This window comes from Tripterygium wilfordii, chromosome 21, assembly GCF_013401445.1.
Source record: "Tripterygium wilfordii isolate XIE 37 chromosome 21, ASM1340144v1, whole genome shotgun sequence".
NCBI lineage: Eukaryota > Viridiplantae > Streptophyta > Magnoliopsida > Celastrales > Celastraceae > Tripterygium > Tripterygium wilfordii.
The window spans coordinates 16987337-17008439 of record NC_052252.1 but is presented as its reverse complement, the minus strand read 5'-3'; the positions used below and the strand labels follow the sequence as shown (position 1 = coordinate 17008439).

The window sequence follows — 21103 nt, the reverse complement described above, 5'->3', positions numbered from 1 at the left end:
TTTTAGTCATTCTTTGTTGGGTAGATATAACATTTTTTTAACGATGAAGTATATTATACAGGTTTATCTTTTGGACATTTCGGACTAAACTCGGGCTGTACGCAATTAGTTAGAGAGATATAACTCAAAGAAACTAAAGGGATATTGCACCAAAAAAGATAAATAAATAAAAACTTTAAACAACTAATAATGCCACCAACCATTGGAAGAGATATATATATATACCAAAGTTTAGAGCTTTGGTGCATATATACAAATTTAAAGTGCCCTTTTATTAATGAGCTGTCTATTCACTTGTTTTAAATCCAAATCAATTATAGAATTATGTACACAAGAAAAAGAAAAAGAAAATGAAGAAAACTGAAAAAGTCAAGCCAGAGAATCAAACCATGATCTTTGTAAGAAACCTTTAATCTTAGTTTCATATGTGGCCACAGAAGAGAGTCTTTCTTTCATCATCAGAATACCAATAACCCTCGTTTTCCACGGTTGCTCATTTGTGGGGTCTGTTCCATTATTTTCACCAACCAATTAATGTGTTGTTGATTACTTGATTCAGAGAGTAAAAAAAATTTATTCATTTATAGAGGGATTATGTATGAATTAATGGATACATATTAGTTTAGCAGTTTGTAGACGTGAGTTAAATAATTGGGCAGAGCATACTATAAAAAACCCTCTTTGGAATGTAACCTGAATGAAAATGAAGAGATCTAGCAGAACCTCAAAACTGTGTTTGATTCAGGAAAAACCCCAACTCGGGTTGTAGGAGTGAGACCCAGAAGCTCCTGCAATAAATTTTGTCAAACCCCAAAGCCTCCATTGTTGTCTATATTCTCTCTCTGCTTTGGGTATATACTATGTATATGATATGTACCCGTAATTCCAATCAACACTTCGTAGATCTCTTGCCAGGCCCTGTTTTTGATTTTCAATCTTCCTGCTTGTGATTTGGGGAGGTGGGTTTCCTGCTATTTGATTGGATTGGAGATGGGTGAGAATGGTTTTGAGAAATGGGTGTTGACTGTCACAGCCCAGACTCCCACCAATATTGCAGTAATCAAATATTGGGGGAAGAGGGATGAGACCCTCATCTTGCCTATCAATGACAGTATCAGTGTCACTCTGGATCCCAATCATCTTTGCACAACCACTACTGTTGCAGTCAGCCCTTCTTTTGAGCAGGACCGGATGTGGCTCAATGGCAAGGTAAAGATTAGATTTTGTGTGCGTTTTCTTCATATGCTGTTATGGTTTTGGTGTTTTTTGATTCTGGGTATTGCTGGTTAGTGTAGGAGCTTTCCCTTTCTCAAGGAAGGTACCAAAGTGTTTTGAGGGAAATTCGTAGTCGTGCTACTGATTTTGAGGATAAGGAGAAGAATATTAAGATTACCAAGAAGGATTGGGGGAAATTGCATTTACACATTGCTTCATATAACAACTTTCCTACTGCTGCTGGATTGGCTTCCTCTGCGGCTGGCCTTGCTTGTTTTGGTAATTGACTGTTTATTTCAAATTTTGATGTGGAATTTGAGTTGCTTTTCTTATATCTTGGTTGGTCAAGATTTTATTTTAATGGTACTTTCTGTCTTAGGAAATGTTTGGTTGTTTTTCTTGAGTCTTAGATATCATCTCCTCTTTCATTCTGGAGAATAGATGCAGCTTTACCGTGTACAGGTGTACCGTATACGCATGATTTTATACACAGCTATTTTGAGTGGTCCTGTTATATACAGCTATTTATATGCTGCAAATCAAGCTAGAAAGTATTTGTGTACATAGGTTGTGGTGATGGATTACAGTCACTGCAGAATGCATATGGATTATATCTACTCTGAAATTTTGCTATATCTTGACTTCAGGCAGCCTATCTGTTGGCTGTTTAAGCTTTTCTCCGTGCAGTCTCTATGTTGCATATTAATTTGGCTAATGTTTCGTGTGTAGTATTTGCCCTGGCAAAGCTGATGAATGTAAAAGAAGATGAGAGCAAGCTTTCTGCTATTGCGAGGTACGGTATTTTGGTATTATTTATAGTTGCTAAAGAGATTTATATTATGGATGGTTTTAGCATGTATTAATAGCTGCTGACACCTTATGGCTCTACCTGTCAGTAACAATTGTATCATGTCAATCTTATATTATTGCTTTCCATACTATTTCAGATTTCTGTTTTATGTTTTTTTTTGATTGATTACATTATGTTAGGGTCTGATATTGTTAGTCTGTAAAACTATTTTCATATAAAAAATGCTGATTGTTTGAAATTCTTTGGGCTTTGCTTATGATTTAAACAGTCATGACATATATTTTTGTTTAAGCTCATATTTTCCTGGCATGATTAATAACATGATATCCATTTTAGTTAGAACTTATGTGAACATTGCTAAAATGATTCTATGTTGGTTGCTCTTTTTCTCTGTCTGCTATCTTATTTCCATGCAGTTATATATAACATGAATCATAGTTTTGATTACTAGTGATATCTTAGAGATTGTTTTTTTTTTATCTATAGGCAAGGCTCGGGCAGTGCTTGTCGCAGTTTATTTGGTGGATTTGTCAAGTGGATCATGGGAAAAGTAAGCATTAATGCTTGGGGCTGATCTTTTGTGCCTTCGATCTTGGAAATATGATGTTTTCTCATGTTCGATTCTAATATTTGTTTCCAAATGTGCCAAGGATGAGGACGGAAGTGACAGTGTTGCTGTTCAACTTGCAGATGAGAAGCATTGGGATGATCTTGTCATAATTATTGCTGTGGTATGTATAGTTTTTTCATTTGTTGCTTGTCCCTTTGCTGAATCACTAGAATAGTTTTTAATAGCATGGCTTTATTTGTACCCTATTTAGTCAATTTATCGCAATCTTGATTTTTTTGGCATTAGGTAAGCTCAAGGCAGAAAGAAACAAGTAGCACCTCAGGAATGCGTGAGAGTGTTGAAACTAGTTTGCTTTTACAGCACAGAGCAAAGGTGTTTTTCTTGTCATCTAATTGCTAATTCCTCTAAATTCTATGGCTCTTGAAGATTCTTATGACTACACTTGGTGGAGCTCCTCACCGACACACTTATATCATTAAAGGCTCTTTATCTTGAGGATGTTATCTTCAAATTCCTCAATTCAATATCATTCGAAGATTGTTACTTTTGTATTTGAAATTAATCAATTCGTTCTGCTGTTTTGGACTTTGTAGGAAGTTGTACCGGAACGTATAAAACAAATGGAAGAAGCCATAGCAAGTCGTGATTTCGCTTCGTTTACGCAGTTGACTTGTGCCGATAGTAATCAGTTTCATGCAGTCTGCTTAGATACATGCCCCCCCATATTCTACATGAATGATACGTCCCACAGGCAAGCTTCTGTTTCTATTTAATATACCCTTTGAGTCTCAGGCTGCATTGGTTATGTACTCACTCATTGGTTTACTATGGATGGTGGAGTTTAATGTAGATCAAATAAATAAATATGTTTCAGGATTATCAGCTGTGTTGAAAAATGGAATCGTTCTGAAGAAACGCCTCAGGTTCGATCTCCATGATCTTTTATTGTTTCTGAAATTTCTTCAGGCCATTACTTTTTGACCTCTTAAGTCTTAACAATATGCACGTTTTGATCTGGCCCAATGCTGGTAAGGTATTGCATGGTTTGGTCTGTCCATTCGTCCTCATGATATTACAACCCAAAAAGTGCCTTTGAGGTTCAGTAAGACCTTTGTACATAATACAGAACCATTCACTCCGCATTCAGTATTGGATTAGGATTCTAATTGCCTACATTTACGCACGTAATCTTCTCATAAGAGTTCAATCCAAAGTCTTTCCATGCCAAGTATCCCCCTAGCATTTTGCGGTCTTGAAGCGCTTTTAGGCTTTACAATGCAGTCTATGCTATTAATAAAACCTATAGTGCTCACTTTCATGCCAGACTAAAGGTTTGGAATGAAAAAAAAGTTTTTATTGTACACCGCATAAAGCAGAAGTCTGATGCTGCTGCTTCATATTTGACATTTGGTCTGAAAATTGGGAGGTATTGTCTGCTTTTGTCTGCTGGACTCTCGGTTTTGTTCCTGGAAAGTGTCGTGGTTGAGTGGAAGGCCTTCATCTATAGTGTTGAGTCATTGACCATATATATGCAGTATAGAGACTGGGTATCTTATTTTGCTCAAAGCGTCCTTTATCATAACTCGTAAGTGTGCCATTTATAATTACCTTATATTCAAAACTCCCGATTCTCATACTTTGACTGTTTTCTTTCTTCTTTTCTTTTATGTTCTTTTTTCACTCGGCTTTGCATAACGCCATTAATAACCAAGAATATGGTTGAAGGTTATGCTTGTTCGTTTGTTACTCAAGCTAAATGTCCTAGAATCATAGTTGCTATGCTGATTAGTGGCAGTGGGTGACTAACAGTAAGAAAATTGATAGGTGGCTTACACTTTTGATGCTGGCCCGAATGCTGTTATGATTGCACGTGATAGGAAGTCTGCAGCCCAATTGCTTCAGAGGCTGCTTTTCTACTTCCCGCCAAATTCTGATATTGATTTGAACAGGTATTGTGTGCAAATAATTTTGGCAAACTATGAAACTTTTCGATATCTGTAATATCCCACAAGGTTTTTATTGCTGTGTAGAATGCCATGAGCGAGGATCCAAAAATGACTTTCATTTTCTGTTTTCATTTTCACCAGTTATATTCTCGGAGATAAGTCAATACTACAAGGTGCTGGGATCCATGGCAAGAATGATATTGAAGCTTTACCGACGCCACCTGAAATGAAGGATGCCCAAAAGTACAGAGGTGATGTCAGTTATTTCATCTGTACAAGACCAGGGAGAGGTCCTGTTGTGATTTCTGATGTCAGTCAGTCTCTACTCAACCCTGAAACCGGGTTGCCCAAGTGAATCTAGAGTATGATAACTTCTTTCCATGCATCGGTCTGTTTTTCTCGGCAGAGTAGTCTATCCGGAAGCCTTCTATTCAGCTGCCGTTTCATGTGTCGCTGTGAAGTGATTACCTGGAGCTGCTCCTTGCAAAATTTCAGTTATTGTTTCGAGTCTTTGTAATTTAATTTTTGGGTTGATGTACTCATTCTTCTTTGAAACAGTGATGAATAAATTGTTCATTGTTTCCCTTCAAGACTTTTTAGTGATTTATACCAAAGTCTCGCTAGTTTGTTAAGTCCAAGTTTCTGTCTGGAATGTTTGTGCCATCTGCATCTATTACTATTGGTGCCAGTCTGAAAAAAAGCTCAACTGTTCATGGTAAGAATACACGTGATGGGACCAGTGTGAATGGTGTTAGATAGATCCTACACTTTAAATAAAACGCAGGATCCAACACCTAAAAAGCCCTCTATAACAGATTATTGATATAATATGTTAATTCCCTGAAATTAATTTCTCATTTGCTCTACCAGAAATCAATGCAATAACATTTCTATGAGATGCCTCTGATTCAACCCAATATAGGGAGGGGGGAAATAAAGATATAATGCATCAGTTTAACAGCTCTACTCAAGCTAAAATTACATTAGCAATCCAACAAGGTCATCAAGGATCATTTATTCATTTTTAAGCATTGCCCTAACCCTCATAGGGAGACCATAGAGACGTATGAATCCCGCAGCATCAGCTTGATCATATATTTCTCCACTCTCGAATGATGAGATATCTTCCCTGTACAAGCTATAGGGGCTCGTTCGTCCCGTCACGGAAACTGATCCTTTGTACAATTTCAGTTTTACAGAACCTGTTGTTGTCTGAGTGATACTCTCCATGAATGCATCCATGGCCTCGCGAAGCGGATCAAACCACCTGCCTGCATAAACTAGCTCAGCATACTTGAGGGCAAATGAATCCTTAGCTTGGATTGTTTCTCGATCAAGGGTCAACGACTCAAGCTCGCGTGCAGCAGCGAAGAGAATGGTCCCACCAGGAGTTTCATAAACTCCTCGGCTTTTCATGCCAACAAACCGATTCTCAACCATGTCTATGCGCCCAATTCCATGTCTCCCACCAATCTCATTGAGTTCAGTAAGAAGAGCTGCTGGGGAAAGTTCCTTCCCATTTACTGAAACGGGGAGCCCTGACTTAATACCAATTTCTATGTACCTACAAGAATCAATACATCTCAAGCTAATAAGAGAGGATGACCCCATAAAAGTTAAATCCAATCAACAATCAAAGGCAAACTTACTCGGGTTGATCAGGTGCATCTTCTGGATCAACAGACATCATGTACATATCTTTCTTGGGTTCCTTGGCTGGGTCCTCCAAGATGTCACCCTTCAAATTAGGCAAAAGAATCAATAAACATAAATAATTCTAATAAGAGGAAAGAAAAAAAATAAAAATAAAACACTACATAGGTATTTTAGCAACTAAACATGATTTAAACTATCAATCAACCAAAGGTACTTTGCTAAGAACAACCTCATGGCTTAGGTGCCACAAATTTCGGTCTCGGCTGTATATGGACTTCTTTGTCACTGGGACGGGCACATTATGCTTCTTAGCATATTCAATTGCATCTTCTCTCCCCGTGATATCCCATTCCCGCCAAGGAGCCACAACGTTTAGGTTAGGATTCAGGGCAAAGAAAGTAAGCTCAAAGCGAACCTGAACAAACATTTAGCAGGTTGGATCAAGTCAGAGAGAAATGTTAGGTTTTAACAGATCATAATTGTTAGCCATGCCTGGTCATTTCCTTTCCCCGTGCATCCATGAGCGACCGCATCAGCTCCAACTTCTTTGGCAACATCCACCATCGCCTGCCATTTCGAGTACACCATTAAAATGAGAAACAAAAGCTAACAAGATTCAGCACACAAACTATCATGATCCACCTAATAAGCAAATTACAGATAGAACAAATGTGTTGTGCCAAGCTAAGACTCTCTGTCAAACAAAAGCTAGTTTTTTGACACTTAAATAAATATCAGGCAGGACCTCAGGAAAGAGACCATGTGAGCAAACCTTACAGAATATCAAGTTTTTTATTTTCCATACAACCCCAAAACTCTTACAGAATAATTTTCTTTGAATGGTCTTACAGAATATCAATTTCTAACATAAGAGCAAACCTTTGCAATAACAGGTCGGGCCATTGAGGTTCCCAGCAAGTATTTCCTTTCATAAACTGCACCAGCTCGCAAGCAAGGAAATATATAGTCTCTTACAAATTCCTCCTGTAGATCCTTCACCACTAACTGACAAGCTCCACTTGCCTTGGCCTTTGCTTCCAAACCTTCCAATTCCTTTATGCCCTGCAAAATCAGAATTTGGCATCAAGCACCCAGAAATATGAGTTTAGGTTTCCAACTAATTCAACCATAACCTAAGCAAAAGAAACAATATTTTACATGATACAAAGACATCACAAAATATGAAACATAGAAACTTGTTCAATGCTGGCACCATTGACGTACCTGACCAACATCTGCAGTGAAGCAAACAACCTCACAACCATAGTTTTCCCTGAAGCACAATAATTTAAAATGTATATAACTATATTTAGAGGGAAAACTAGCAAATAATTCATGAGGAATGGAAGGTTAGTTAACAGTATTTCAAAAAAAAATCATAACAGCATCAATTGGCATGAAAGCATTGGGAAAAAAATGCTGCAGGTACATTGATCAGAAACCATGGACCCATTAAAGAAGATATGTCCTAGCACGAAGGACATTAAATTGTAGGTATCTAGATGCCAAAACCTTGTTGTGCAACTTTTTTGTAACTCTCTTGATACCATCCTACACATATGATAAATTTCTATAGTTTTCTTGAACAGAGGGCCACTGATTTGAATAATAAATGGCGAAATGCCTACTTTGATACTCTTGCACATCACAGATTATACCTTTTTCAAGCCAATGAACAGTTTAAGACTTGTGAACCATGTGGTTTAGTTATTTCGGCAATGAAATGGAATACCTTAGCCATGGGACGATGACAGAGGTGTCTAAGCCACCACTATAAGCTAAAACAACTTTATTCAATTTTCCACGTAGACCTCCACTCTTTGGACTACCCGAAGTTTCTATCTCTTTATCACTGGATAAAACTGCTTGAATGCCTGCAAATCAAGGTCAAATCATCAAACAAGGCAAAGATATATCAATAAAATTTCCCTCAATCCAAGTGGTAATCAGGGTGTATAAGAAAAGAGAGAGGCAGCAGGTTTCAAACTAATTTTCCAACTTTATACGTTCTGATTGAGAAAATAGACTTCATAAGGATGACAAAAGTTTTAATGTTGAAAAAAACAGGCATATGACAGTCTTCCGGGCCATAACTTATTAATCTATAGCTCAGCAGACGATACTATGATATTGAATTTCACATTTCGAAATATTTCAGAATCAAGTGAAAACAAAACAATGAATAGGACATTTTGAACAAACGCAAAGTCGGTAATGTCACACCAAAAGAAACAGAAAAAAATAAAATAAAATAAAAGAGTACTTCAATCTCAGGAACAGAGTATCACCTCCATTGCGACGACTTTGAGCTGCATTGCCATAACTGATAACTAGTGGTTGTCCCTGAAACTCGCTCCCTCTCACCCCCAACTGGGAACAATATTATTCAGTAATCAGATTACACCCAAGAAGTTAACAAACGTGTACATGCATAATCAACGAGATGACAGTATTCTCCTACTTCCTGTAGAGAAGACGATGTACTCTTCATAGACATACTCTGCGCACACGGCAATGAATCTGCATAAGGAATCAATCGTGTGATTATTCAAGTTAGGCAACGTAAATAATCAAAACTAGCAACCACATTGCCTCACGACACTTTAAAGCCAACATCAAGTTACAGAAACCGAACAAAACACACCCATGATGTGGCTTTCTTTCAATCCGATTTCAGTACAAAATTCAAGATGACCTAAACCACATATCTGAGGAAAAAAAAAAAGGAATGCTAACACAAGTACCTTTCCTGAAGCCATGAAAACCGAAATTGAAAGGTGATGACGCGGAGATCGCCTTCAATTGAGCCATTGCCTTGCCTCTGTTAATCTCTAATCGCAAACTTGAAGCTCAGCGCGCCTTTATCTGTCTCGCACTCTGTCAGAACCAAGAGACAAGCAATAATCGATTGCTAGGGTTTTAGCTTAAATAAAAACCCGAGCAGCCCGAAGCTGCCACACGTGACCATAAACCAATAGATTTACTGTATTGCTATAACGGTAGGCTTCGTTTTGGTAACCGTAGACTTGGGCTTTAAATTTTTCAAAATTTTCAATTTGGATGTGTAGTGGTCCAGTGGGCTTGAAGTGGGCCTCTTCGTTCCTACGAAAAGATGAATATGAGGATATTTTCGTACTTTTATTGTGTAAAATTGTAATCACACGTGTGAGAAGCGTCACTTTCCAATACGAGAAGGCTCAGTCCCTAGTCTTCCCCTTCTCAGTCTCAACAGAGGAAGCACTCTTTGAAGTCTCCGCTCACCAACCCCTTTTTTTGCTTCCAGTTTTCTTTCTCAATCTGTCTCTCGCTGTACGTCTTCTTGATCTCGTAGAAATTATGACATTTTTCTTCTTGCTTTAATTAGTAATTTATTTGTTTCTGTTTTTTTTTTTTTCATTCTGGTCTAAAATAATTGTGATTTGTGTTGCTTTTGCCAGTGATTTGTGGGGTTCGTTTGACTCGCGAAAATAATCTTGCTCTTTTTTTCTCGATCACAAGGCTCTGATTCATATGATTATTTCTGGGTTTTCTCTATTTTGTTGTATTCTTACTGGATTGTTCCTTTTATTTTCATAAGATTGTCCCATTATTTCCTAGTCCATGATCAAAGTGTCATGTATCATTTGTATTGTAATCAGGAAATTTTGTCTTGGATTATAGATAGCGTTATTCTGGTAAATGGTAATATATCAGCACAATTTTGTGACTAGTAAGGGAGAACTGCTTACAAAATGGTTCAGGAGATCAATGTTGTGTGTTTTTTTTTTTGTTTCCATGATGGCTCTCATGGAATTTTTAGATTTATGATAATATCATAATATGTTTTAACATTTGTCGCAGCACCTTCTTGGTGCTCTTTTGGTGAAATTTATCATCTACCCGTAAAAAAATATAAAAACGAAGAATGTTTCTGCATATTCTGTTTGTTTTGTTTTTTAATCCCAGTGATAATGAGCAGTTCTGGCCCTTCTGGGTTTGCTTTGTGTTCCTCATATTTGATATGGTAATGTTTCATTCTTGAAGTGTTTTTATTTTCAGTAATGCTAATAGAGGGAAAAGGATATGTTACGAGGTTAATAAATATGTAATGGCCTCTTTTACATGGAGTTCCAAAATTCACTGTACCTTATAAACTGCAATCTAGGATCGTAATCTGGTTTGCCTTCATTTGGAAAAGCTAATATTGGCGCTTCTCGTCTTTTTTATGGCTGGTTTTTTCCAGTTCTTCATTTTCGAAAGGCTTGAGATGAACATTATGATGATTGGAAGTGTTAGGTTGTCACTTTTTCTCGGTAGAGGAGTTTCCAATCATGAAAGTTTATGCTTAAGTTTGCCTCATTCTTTTTGGAATTCTTACTAAGCACATGTTCATTGTTTGTTAGTAAACCTTTTATGATATTTTGAGGATAATTTTCTTGTAGTACTTCTTTCCCCGTTTTCATTCGTTTGTATCATAGTTCATATCTATAACAACCCGAGAAGGTCCTACCAAATTCACATATTTTTCACTCATGTCAGTGAGTTGTATTGTGCTTCCCCTACAATTGTTACAACTGTCACAACTGTCCATCATTGACAAGATTTCTTTGAGTCCATTGTTGCCCTGTTTCTTTGAGTTGTATTATTTACAATTGTCTGGTTCATTGGCTCGTATTTTTTTTTTCTCTCACCTCTATCCTGACATAATTGTGGTATTGTTTTGAACTTCTGGTCCGCACTTCCTCTTGTGATTGTATCCTGCTTTGAATTGCTCTACATTTTTTTTTTATCAAATTATACATCAAACCATGATTTGATGGGTCTACGATTATGGCGCTCTTGTGAATGAACCAGATGTTCCTTTGAAAGCGTCTTCTTTTTTCAATGTTTGGGGCTCACAATTGCTTAACCCAATGACTTTTATGATGAAAAGTTTTCTCATTTTTGTTCAGGTGTAAAGATGTCAACCGTGACAATTCCAACATCTTGCTTTCTCAAAGCACCCCCAAGCAAAAGATCAAAAGGTCCAAGCCTGAGCAAATCCTGTGCTGTAATTAAGAATCCATGTTTGTTGGGTTCGGTGAAGAGTGTATCAAAAGCATTTGGCTTGAAGTATTCTTCCTCCTTCAGAGTCTATGCAATGGCAGTTTACAAAGTTAAACTCATTGGACCAGACGGTGAAGAAAATATATTCGATGCGCCTGATGATGAATACATCCTTGACTCAGCTGAAAAGGCAGGACTGGATCTGCCATACTCATGCAGGGCAGGAGCCTGCTCTACTTGTGCTGGGAAAATTGTTTCAGGATCAGTGGATCAGTCTGATGGGTCATTCTTAGACGAAAACCAGATGGAGAAAGGGTATGTTCTGACCTGTGTCTCATACCCTCAATCAGACTGTGAGATTCACACCCACAAGGAAGGTGAACTATACTAAAGAATCCAATGAGTGTAGCTGAGCTTTGTGACTGAAAAACCTCCATATCTATGGGAGATTGGGAGAGCTATACCTATATGGTACTGTTGTTTCTTTAAGATACTAAGGTGTTTGTAGCCATGTCTGCATTTAGTTTGTTTGATTGACAAATAGAAGCTTGAATAGTTTGATTGACAAATGGAATCCTCACAACATTGCAAATGGTCATGCATTTTAGGGTTTTACTTTCAGGTGCTTTGTTTGGTAAAAACAATATGGAGTATAAGTTGAGCTTGAGCCAAGCTTTTATACGGCGTCGTTATGTTCATTTTTTTTGTTTTGTAAACGTAAGTTGGGGTGGACTTGAGCCCATAACTTGTAGTCAACTAGGCTTAAGACTTTTTCCCGTAAGGCCCACCGGACATATTTACATACATAGGGGATGGGAGGCTATATATAATTCTTTCATCTATTCTTTTTCTCTGTAAAATTATATTAAATTATGGTTTAAAATATGTTATTAAGTATTTTTCGGTGTTCTAAAAAAAAGTATTTTCGGTGTTCATTATATTAGAATATAATATATTTTTTAAAAAAAATCATAAATTTCAAATCTCAAATTCTCGATTCGATTTTTTTTGAATAAATCCCTAAATCATAGACACTAAGGCCTAACTATTAAATCCTGAATTCTTGACATGTCATTTGTCGGGAAAAAAAACCCATAAAACAACATTTTAAAAATTATAATTTAACATAATTTTGGAAGGAATTATGGCGATGGTGTTTATTTGGCGATGGTGTTTATTTACACCCTTTACTTTTAGTTTGTGACTTAGCATTTGTGGATGAGTTTACAATCTTACATGCCCCACCTGATTTCTGAATAAGTTACTAATATCTAGAGCCTATGAAAACATTAATCTCCCTCAGCAAAAAGAGTGAAGCAAGCACAAGAAGTCAGAACTTCCCCTCCATTTTTCTTTTTCAAAAGAAAATGTTGTAGATATTAAATGGTACCACTAGTGTTGTGTGGTTGGCAGCCAAGCCACGATGATCTTTAACTGTTGCAACACAAACCAACCAATGGTTCAAAGAGCTCTAGATATATCCATCAGATTAGGTTCATTTCAGCTCACTTCTCTCCCACACCACACTCTCTCAACAAGCAAGGCACAGACCCAGCTCTCTCTATCTCTCCCATACAATTTCACTGTAAGATTTCTTGTCAAAACTGATGAAAACTAGTCTCTAACATTCCCTAAATTTTACTTTCTCACAATTTTTCTGACTCTATATACTGGTTTCTTTTGCAGATGTCAAGTCTGACAGTTTCAACATCTTGCTTGCTCAAAGCAGCTGCTCCAAGCAGTTCCAAAGGTCTCAACTTGAGCAGATCCTGTGCCTTGATCAAGAACCCATCTTCATTGGGTTCTGTAAAGAATGTCTCTAAAGCATTTGGGTTGCAGTATTCTTCCTCCTTCTCCTCCTCCTCCTTCCGAGTGTCTGCAATGGCAGCTTACAAGGTAACGCTCATTGGACCTGGTGGTGTAAAGTATGAGCTTGAAGTACCTGGAGATATTTACATCCTTGATGCAGCAGAGGAGGCAGGAATAGACCTGCCCTACTCATGCAGGGCAGGGGCCTGTTCTTCTTGTCTTGGGAAAGTTGTTTCGGGAACTGTTGATCAATCTGATCAATCATTCTTAGATAATGACCAGATGGAGGAAGGCTTTGTGCTGACCTGTGCTGCATACCCTACATCAGACCTTGTGATTCAAACCCACAAGGAAGATGAACTTTCAGGGTAGAAATTGGTTCTTTGTTGTTAAATTTGATGTCTATTGTGTAATGGGTTGTTCTCAACTAAAACTCTTTCAGTTACTCTCTACCATGTAGAGAGTTTCATCAAAATTGGTTGAATTGATATTCTCAATCTGGTTGAGATGGTGGCGTTCTTTTCTTTCCAAATCAATCTTAGACTTTGCAGCAGCTGCAATGACATAAGGCCCCAACAAAAAAATCATTGGTTCATTGATTGGTTCATGTGGGTAAGTTAATTGTTTGAACAGCATATTTGTGTATGTGATTGCCTCTTAACGTATTTGTGTAGGAGATTATAAGTTCTAACACTCACTCTGATGTGAGAACTTAACCTTCGGGCATTGCACATGACTCGGAATTTACCATTCGAGTAGATCAACTGTGGGTTCCCTCGTGAAAATAATAATTTAACGATAATAATAATTAAAAGGAAAAAAAACAAAACGTAAGGCTAGAGGATAAGATATGGTTACACATTTCGACTAATTGAGTGGTCAAGAGGTCTGCAACCACAACTACCAATAGTTCCAATTGTTTCATTAATCAGACCACTACAAAGGGTACAGGGGGATATAACTAACATCTTGGGCTCAAGTATCAAGCAGGAACTTTGACATTGCACTACTGCACAGAAATATTTCTATCATAGCAAAGAAATAAACAAGCATTCGGCAAACAAAATGTATAGTTGATGGAAGGAAAAACAAAAAATAAGACAAGGCTTAGCTTCCCACTATTACGTTTGGGGCACTACTTAATTAAGCCAACTAAGTATTGGTAGCCCTGGTGTAGATTTGCTCGCTTGAATGGGCAGAGATCATCCTAATCGAACCTCCGGGCCATAAGAGCCCTTAGATTGCTCTGCGAGCCAGTGAGCCACTAATCTGGAAATTGCAATCAAGGCAAGAGAACGAGGATGTTAAAATAAATGGCTATCTCCCAAGAATGAACTAAAGAAAAATCAAAGACTAGATAGAGAAAAAGAAATGTAGATAAGAGAGCATACTCTCAATCTGTCAGACAAAATGGATGGAGTAACAAGCTTGTACTTTGGAACTTCACTGAGAAGTTTGTCATAGGTTGCCTGATCAAACAGAATCATGTTGTTCATTCACCTTCTCCTTTTGCTTTCCCTTGCTCCATTTCTGCACAACACAACATATAAAAAAAGCAGCTTATGCATATAAGCTACTGATTGATACAATTAACTTCAGATAAACATTGCAGGGCTAAAGGAGGGGGGCACTGCTCCCAAACTTATACACACTATATATCTTTTCATGGTCAATTCAGTGGGTCTGGAATTAATACATAAAAAGTTCAATTAACTATTATCCAAATGAGAGATCGATTCGTCTAGTCTAAACTCCCTGTTTCCACAGCGACTATAGAGCATTTTCAGCTATGGATCATACTAAAACAGCACTTCGCAACCAAATATTTTCAGTAGATAGTTCTAAAAAAATTTCAAAGGAGGGCGTGGCTCCCAAAACCAGCCCAAGATTTTTTTGCCTGGTTCCACTCCGGAGGAACAAGAAGTGATCATAAAATAGGCATCTAAAAACACTAAAGACGAACAATTTGAACCGATTAATCAAAGAATCAATATAAATTAAAAACGCTAGCACAACCTTACCTTCTTCTTTTGTTTGTTTGCCTCCGCCAGACTTCGCAGGCTTCGACGACGGGGCAGGACCCTTGTCCTTCTTCGGCGCCTAAAGCAAAAACACAAACACGCTTAATTAGAACGCAAATAGAAACCATAAAATTCCCGACGCCAAATGACAAGATCGTAAAATTCAAAATATATATATATTTTCTTTCTTCAGCCGTTGCTCGGTATCCAAACAATTGAAAGAAAACGTAAGTGTTCAATGTTTATCGTACCATCAGATCTCACAGAGTGAATTCTCTGTCTTTCGCGCGAAGCTGGTGAAAAGGATAATTAGGGTTTATGTGAGACATGGTTTTGTGATTCTGTTTGGATTACACCTCTCATTAGGCCCACAAGGGCAATCAAAATAATAAGCCCATATTGACATACCCATATTTGTATGTTCTTTGGCAGTGTTCACCTCAGAGGGATTTTTGATGTGGAGAATGGAAATACACTGGGGGTCTGTGAAACACATGCATGAGTGTTGGTATAGAGGAGTGGAACCACTGTGAACTGGCTCAGTTGGTCTTCTGCCTGATTAGGCGCTCCAGTTGATTGTGCGCCCAGGGTTCGAATCTAGCTGTTAGTAATTTCTTGGTGATCACTTGTCGTGGGCTTTGGCCTGGAGGCCCTGAACGTGTGAGTTTGATAGTGAGCTTCGGTCTATTAATGAGTTTTACCGTACTGAGTCTCAACTCATGATATACCCTGCTAGCAGGTGAAAATTTTCTGCACGCATAGATTTGTTAACCCAAAGTTTACGCCCACAGCTGTCCAAAGGACATGTTAAATTAGGTCATTTCTCAGTTATAAAAAACTATATATGGAAGAGTGGAGTATTGATGAGATCAGTTTGAATTGGGATTGAAATGGATATGCGCATGCGTGTATATCGACCATACCAATACATACATACACTCATGATGTGAATAAGAAAAGGAAGATGAATTGTGGGGATTCAGGCCATAAGACCTCACCACGCAAAAGGTAATGTCACCCACGAAAATGAATATATATGTACATATATATATATAAAGGTGTATTACTTGTTTACTCTTCCTCCTCCTATATTTATTATTCTCATCCATCTGTCAAACCCTATTCATTCAAAAGAGTCTGTTCATAACTTGTTAAAAGCAAAAAGGAGGATATTGTGTCATTGTGTGAGCCCCAGATGCAGAGACAGGTGGGCACAACCTTAACTTCAACGAGAGGCCAAGGTATGTACCTAAAAGATGCCAGTTCATGAATTAGTGGGCATCTTTCTTTCCTTAATTTGATAAAGGATCATTCTGAGATAAAAGTGAGACAAAACATGATCTTATCCAATTTTGTCAAAGATTCTACTGGTAGTACCACTGCTATATATACACATATTTGCAGAGATAGAAACAAAGAGAGAGAGACATTGATACACATAAAACAACTTACAGTGGGGATTGGATGAGGTCTACAAGCTCTTTGAATGGATTACAAAGCCTTTTTCCTGATTTTCTTCCTGTATGTATCTGCTGCTGCTGCTTCTGCTTCACTACTTGGGAAGAACTGGCCTTCAGGTATACAATCTCCTTTTAATTGATAATAGACCTTATGACTTATGTTATTTCAAAGAATCGAAACTGGTTTAAACAGTTTAAAGATTGCGAGTGGAGCTTACTGAGAGCACCATGTATAGTTTCCTTGCAGAAACTTGATCAAAAAGATCCTAGTATACATGAACAGCACCCCACCAATACTGTTATTGATGGTAGTCACAGAAGAGACATAATACACGGAAGCAAATTCGCTCATGGCGCTGGCAGAGGAGCTGGACATGGTGCCAGAACAACCGGCGGAGGAGCTGGACATGGTGCCGGGACAACCAGCCCCGACGAGAGTGGGAATAACGGTGGGCACAGATCACCTAATGTTCAAGGAGGAGCAGTTATCCCCCTTATTGGTGGTAATAGCAAACACCACCGTGGTGCTGGCAACTGCATCCAGAACTGCCCAGGACTTCCCATCTTGATTATCACAACCTTCGTCTCTCTTAAAGTACATTTACATATAGCATATGGATGCCAGATATAGGTCAGACTATTTAGATTTATTGTTTGCTACTATGACATGTAAAACCTATATTTCTGTTTGATTGTTTCGGGTTCTATTTGTTTAAAGAATAGTCGTTAAGGCTAATGGTTCCTGAAATGCATACAGTAAGTGTGATGTGTTCACAGTGTGTATCAAATCATAAGGTATTCAAAAAGCCTGCACAATACTACATCAGCATTTAACCAGGGGAGTTAGATCATATATAAGCAACTTCTGTCTGTTCATTAATCTTAATTGCACATGTAATAATAGTGAAGAACATAGCAAATTCAAAGCACTAAACAAAATAATCAAACTCAAAAGTTTTAGAAGTTAGAAACTTGCTCAAGCTTACGCATCTGGAAGAATTTGCAGCGTCCCTTACCACTCGATTCAATTTCTTCACTCTTTCTCTTTGATGTGGTGAAACCAATACTGCTTAATTTCAATTGCCGCTTGCGACCACTAGCACTGGAATCATCTTCATCAGCTTCATTTGACTCCCTGAAATATAGATAAATGAATCGGGATATATAATAATAGATCAAATATATATTATCTATATTCATCTGTCTATCTATATGCTTCCATGATGGAGACTAAGACAGACATGATGAAAGAGAGTACATGAATAGCACAATACTGAAGGAACAATGGCAGGCGCACGAAATATCCTAAAGATCATTCATCATCTACAAAAAAACTCAGATACACTCAAGAGTCGAGTCAAAAGCACCCTACTCCATTTTGTATTTTATATTGATAAATACAAATATACAATTAGATAAAGTCGATCAAGATACCTTTGATCTAGTCTAGTTATCTAGATACTAACAGTTTATATATTAATTTTATGGCTATCATGTGGTATATTAGTTCAATTTTGTCTTACCTTGTAATAAGAATCCGCTAATATAGACAGAAATTTACTTCACCTTGTAATCACTAGAAGCGTTTTTCCTTTACATATTCTGATTTAGGAGACTGGAAGAACATAAAGAAAACTTCACGGGACTAACAAAGAACATAAAAAATGTAAAAATCGAGATGGAATATAAAAAGAGGACTGACCACAACACTGGAGCAACGTCTTTAAAATAGGAGGTGCATGTACCCCAACTAAATCGGACTAATGTTGGAAATCCAAATACTGAGTGTTTGTGATGTTCCAACCAGGCCTTGGTTTCAGGATCTGAGACAAAAGAAACAATTTTATATAACCCTAAAAGCTAACAAGATGTCAGAAAAAAATTCATAGCTCTCATTAAAGGCTCAAGCACTTCCCACCTCCAGGGTATCCAGAACCAAAGTTCCTCGTTATGTTTTCAGCCGTTTCATCTGGCACCCAGTCTCGCAAGGCTCGATCTCTGGTGACCTGGATGGTATAAGGTAAAGATAAAAAGGGAATTGGCACGCTGACGTCATTTGGCAAAGATGAATTTGGAAAAGGTGGAGGTTATTACCTTTGCAACTATACTGGCTCCACTCACAACTGGATAAAGACTATCGGCCTTCTTTGCAACGACAAATTTAATCGAAGGAAATTTTTCAGACAATTTTAATCTATACTTCTCAGGATCTCCAACCGTATCCACATAAACCTGAAAATATGCAGTTGCAAATTTCGAACATTACTATAGCAGCAATAATCAACAGTGTCCAATTGGCCCATTGAGGTTCAAATGAAATGAAGATTGTGTAATCCAATTGGGAAGATTGACTAAAAAATTGAAAGGCACAACATTAAATGAAAGTTTAGAATAGGATTTATCATAGATAAATAAATAACAAGACTTCTTAACATCACAAGTAGACCCACAACATCCAATCAGATCAAAAGATACGCCTTGCAGAGGTGGCATGGCACAAGATGATGAAGAAAACATTCACGATTCACAAACTTTAATGCTATGATAGTATGATCCCTGTACATTTAGTTGATTAAAAAGGAAAATTTTCATTCAAGGACGATATTTTGAACACAATATTTATGCCCTAATCAGTGACTTGCAAAGATGCATAACATTCGCTGAGGACATGCAAACGCAAACTACAACTCAGGTAATCCAATCAGATTCTCACTATATCCAGATTTTTGGCATCGAACTGATATGAAATTTATTATGTTACTACTCAGTCTAAAGGATGGACAAAATAACTAGTCAACTTGAGACAGCCAACGGTTTATTTATGAGTAACTCTGCAACTCCTCCAACAAAGAGACTTTTACCTCGGTTAGAAGAACTCCCATGTCTAGCACCCGACTAACCAGGCCCATTGCAGAACCATGTGAGATCTCATTTAGGTTTATCTTGTTCCTATTGAGAAACAATTAAGGACAATTATGTTAGAACAAGCAGAGTTGAACAAACTTGAAAAGATATTCTATTATTTCTACTAACGTCTTTAGCATTTTAGCTGACAGTTCCCTTGGGTCTATGACATCAACAGCCCAGCCAATTGAATTATCAGCCTTCAAGTTTTCAAATAATTCCTCTCTTTTCTCTTCTTTTAGTGTCTTTGAATCTGCATACAACAAGAAAAAACCAGAAAGCCATGTAACAAACATGATTAAAAGTAACAAAGGAGATCATAATTGAAGTTATTAAGCTCTAGAATATGAAGGTATCGTCAAACTTCAGGGAACCAGATATATCTTGACCGTAACCAAAAAGAAGGCATTTACCAGATTATTTCAACTGAAATGGTCAGATTCCCTCACAAATTACGTTACAATTTCAAAAAATAAATTCAGACAGAACTAGAAAACTCATGATATGCCATTAGGAAATAGAAACGGCAGTACATAAACACGAGGACATGAAGAAAAGCAAGATCGTACTTGGTCAGTTGCAAGGGGAAGGTTGAGATAGCGCAAAATCTTTGGACAGCTATTATGATGTTCTAATTATCGAAGATATAGACTGGTTTAGTTTAAGCAAAAACTCAGAATAAAATTGATTGACAATGGGAAGTTGGTTTATATTGCAAGTAATCACACATAACGCTATCACAAATATTCCCATTTCTCAATCTTTTGCAAAACTCATCTCCATTTCTCATAATTTGGATAAGTATCAAATACATCACACTGCATTTATTAAATCCCACATTCTACAGTAGAAACTCCATCAACCATTCTCTATTCTATAATCTATTACAGCCTCAAATTGGATTACGAATTAGCAAAAGGGCGAAAAAGAAAAGGAAAAAAAATCACAGATTTTGTTGCAAAACAAAGAAACACAGATAGAATCAAATCAAAAAAAAAATGCGAAGAACAAAGGCATTATAATCTGAACCTGCAAAATTTAAAGTCTCCAGCTTCTTCTGGTAGGAACTAGCGCAGTACAAGCATCCATACACCATGGGTCCTAAAAATAGACGAAAAGGTTCACAAAGAAGAAGAGAGAAAATAAATCCCCAAAAAACATGAATGATAGGGTGAAGAAGAGAAGAAACCTAAGACGGGGCCACGTCCGGCCTCGTCGATTCCCATGATGCAATGCTTCGATGCCCATTTGGGTAGAGCCCGTTCCGTTCCCATTCTGAATACTTTCGTCGCCTCCCCTCCTCCTTCCCGCCAGAACCAACCAAGTGACGTTTCGCTTCGAGACTCGAGAGCAGGTTTTCGTGGATTTGGCTGCACAGCATCCCAGCATCTCGCCAGTCTCAGTGAGTGAGAGAGAGTCAATTACCAAAAAGTCCTCACAAAAGTAAAGAATTATTAATTAATTGAAGAAAAGCACTCCTCTTTTTGTTTCCACTTCAAAGTTTAAACTCCACCCATCATCCAAATATTAAATAGACAAAAATCCAACAAGTGGTTACATATATTACTCCATGACAGAAATCGAATTTGTGATTTCCCGAGTCTAAAATTTTTCGAGTCCATATAGTTTGGAGACCACCCAAATGATTGTACAACAATATGGGTATTTTATTAAGCAGCTCATAA

The 21103-nt window shown here is 37.6% G+C and overlaps 6 protein-coding genes and 1 pseudogene across 7 annotated transcripts; 4 read left to right on the top strand and 3 right to left on the bottom strand.

The window, feature by feature from the left end:
- The first annotated feature begins 472 nt into the window (after positions 1 to 472).
- On the top strand, positions 473 to 5175 carry LOC119988909 (diphosphomevalonate decarboxylase MVD2, peroxisomal). The gene is made up of 10 exons (XM_038834156.1): positions 473 to 1209; positions 1296 to 1494; positions 1945 to 2008; positions 2513 to 2576; positions 2677 to 2757; positions 2883 to 2969; positions 3191 to 3348; positions 3472 to 3520; positions 4422 to 4546; positions 4685 to 5175. The coding sequence occupies exons 1-10, from the start codon at positions 991 to 993 to the stop codon at positions 4896 to 4898; spliced, it is 1260 nt and encodes a 419-aa protein (XP_038690084.1). The 5' UTR covers positions 473 to 990; the 3' UTR covers positions 4899 to 5175.
- A 278-nt stretch (positions 5176 to 5453) lies between these two features.
- Positions 5454 to 9128, bottom strand: LOC119988906 (argininosuccinate synthase, chloroplastic-like). Its single transcript, XM_038834155.1, has 10 exons — positions 8944 to 9128; positions 8661 to 8719; positions 8488 to 8569; positions 7932 to 8073; positions 7424 to 7472; positions 7079 to 7261; positions 6692 to 6766; positions 6429 to 6614; positions 6193 to 6281; positions 5454 to 6107 (listed from the first exon to the last, which is right to left on the bottom strand). The coding sequence occupies exons 1-10, from the start codon at positions 9008 to 9010 to the stop codon at positions 5558 to 5560; spliced, it is 1482 nt and encodes a 493-aa protein (XP_038690083.1). The 5' UTR covers positions 9011 to 9128; the 3' UTR covers positions 5454 to 5557.
- Positions 9129 to 9370: 242 nt separating this feature from the next.
- LOC119988314 (ferredoxin, root R-B1-like) lies at positions 9371 to 11905 on the top strand. Its single transcript, XM_038833302.1, has 2 exons — positions 9371 to 9508; positions 11131 to 11905. The coding sequence occupies exon 2, from the start codon at positions 11139 to 11141 to the stop codon at positions 11613 to 11615; it is 477 nt and encodes a 158-aa protein (XP_038689230.1). The 5' UTR covers positions 9371 to 9508; positions 11131 to 11138; the 3' UTR covers positions 11616 to 11905.
- A 744-nt stretch (positions 11906 to 12649) lies between these two features.
- On the top strand, positions 12650 to 13539 carry LOC119988683 (ferredoxin-1, chloroplastic-like). The gene is made up of 2 exons (XM_038833816.1): positions 12650 to 12809; positions 12911 to 13539. The coding sequence occupies exons 1-2, from the start codon at positions 12681 to 12683 to the stop codon at positions 13403 to 13405; spliced, it is 624 nt and encodes a 207-aa protein (XP_038689744.1). The 5' UTR covers positions 12650 to 12680; the 3' UTR covers positions 13406 to 13539.
- A 504-nt stretch (positions 13540 to 14043) lies between these two features.
- LOC119988028 lies at positions 14044 to 16055 on the bottom strand (annotated as a pseudogene).
- Positions 16056 to 16228: 173 nt separating this feature from the next.
- On the top strand, positions 16229 to 17208 carry LOC119988567. 2 transcript variants are annotated; one of them, XM_038833649.1, is made up of 2 exons: positions 16229 to 16631; positions 16762 to 17208. In XM_038833649.1, the coding sequence occupies exons 1-2, from the start codon at positions 16578 to 16580 to the stop codon at positions 17143 to 17145; spliced, it is 438 nt and encodes a 145-aa protein (XP_038689577.1). In that variant the 5' UTR covers positions 16229 to 16577; the 3' UTR covers positions 17146 to 17208. The 2 variants fall into 2 exon arrangements, with proteins under 2 accessions (XP_038689577.1, XP_038689576.1); XM_038833648.1 differs by having other exon boundaries at positions 16257 to 16631; positions 16751 to 17208.
- Positions 17209 to 17343: 135 nt separating this feature from the next.
- On the bottom strand, positions 17344 to 20820 carry LOC119988565 (ribonuclease H2 subunit A-like). The gene is made up of 8 exons (XM_038833647.1): positions 20608 to 20820; positions 20448 to 20519; positions 19548 to 19671; positions 19376 to 19463; positions 18609 to 18746; positions 18433 to 18520; positions 18217 to 18337; positions 17344 to 17649 (listed from the first exon to the last, which is right to left on the bottom strand). Exons 1-8 carry the CDS (start codon positions 20690 to 20692, stop codon positions 17472 to 17474), a joined length of 894 nt encoding a protein of 297 aa, XP_038689575.1. The 5' UTR covers positions 20693 to 20820; the 3' UTR covers positions 17344 to 17471.
- Positions 20821 to 21103: the final 283 nt, after the last annotated feature.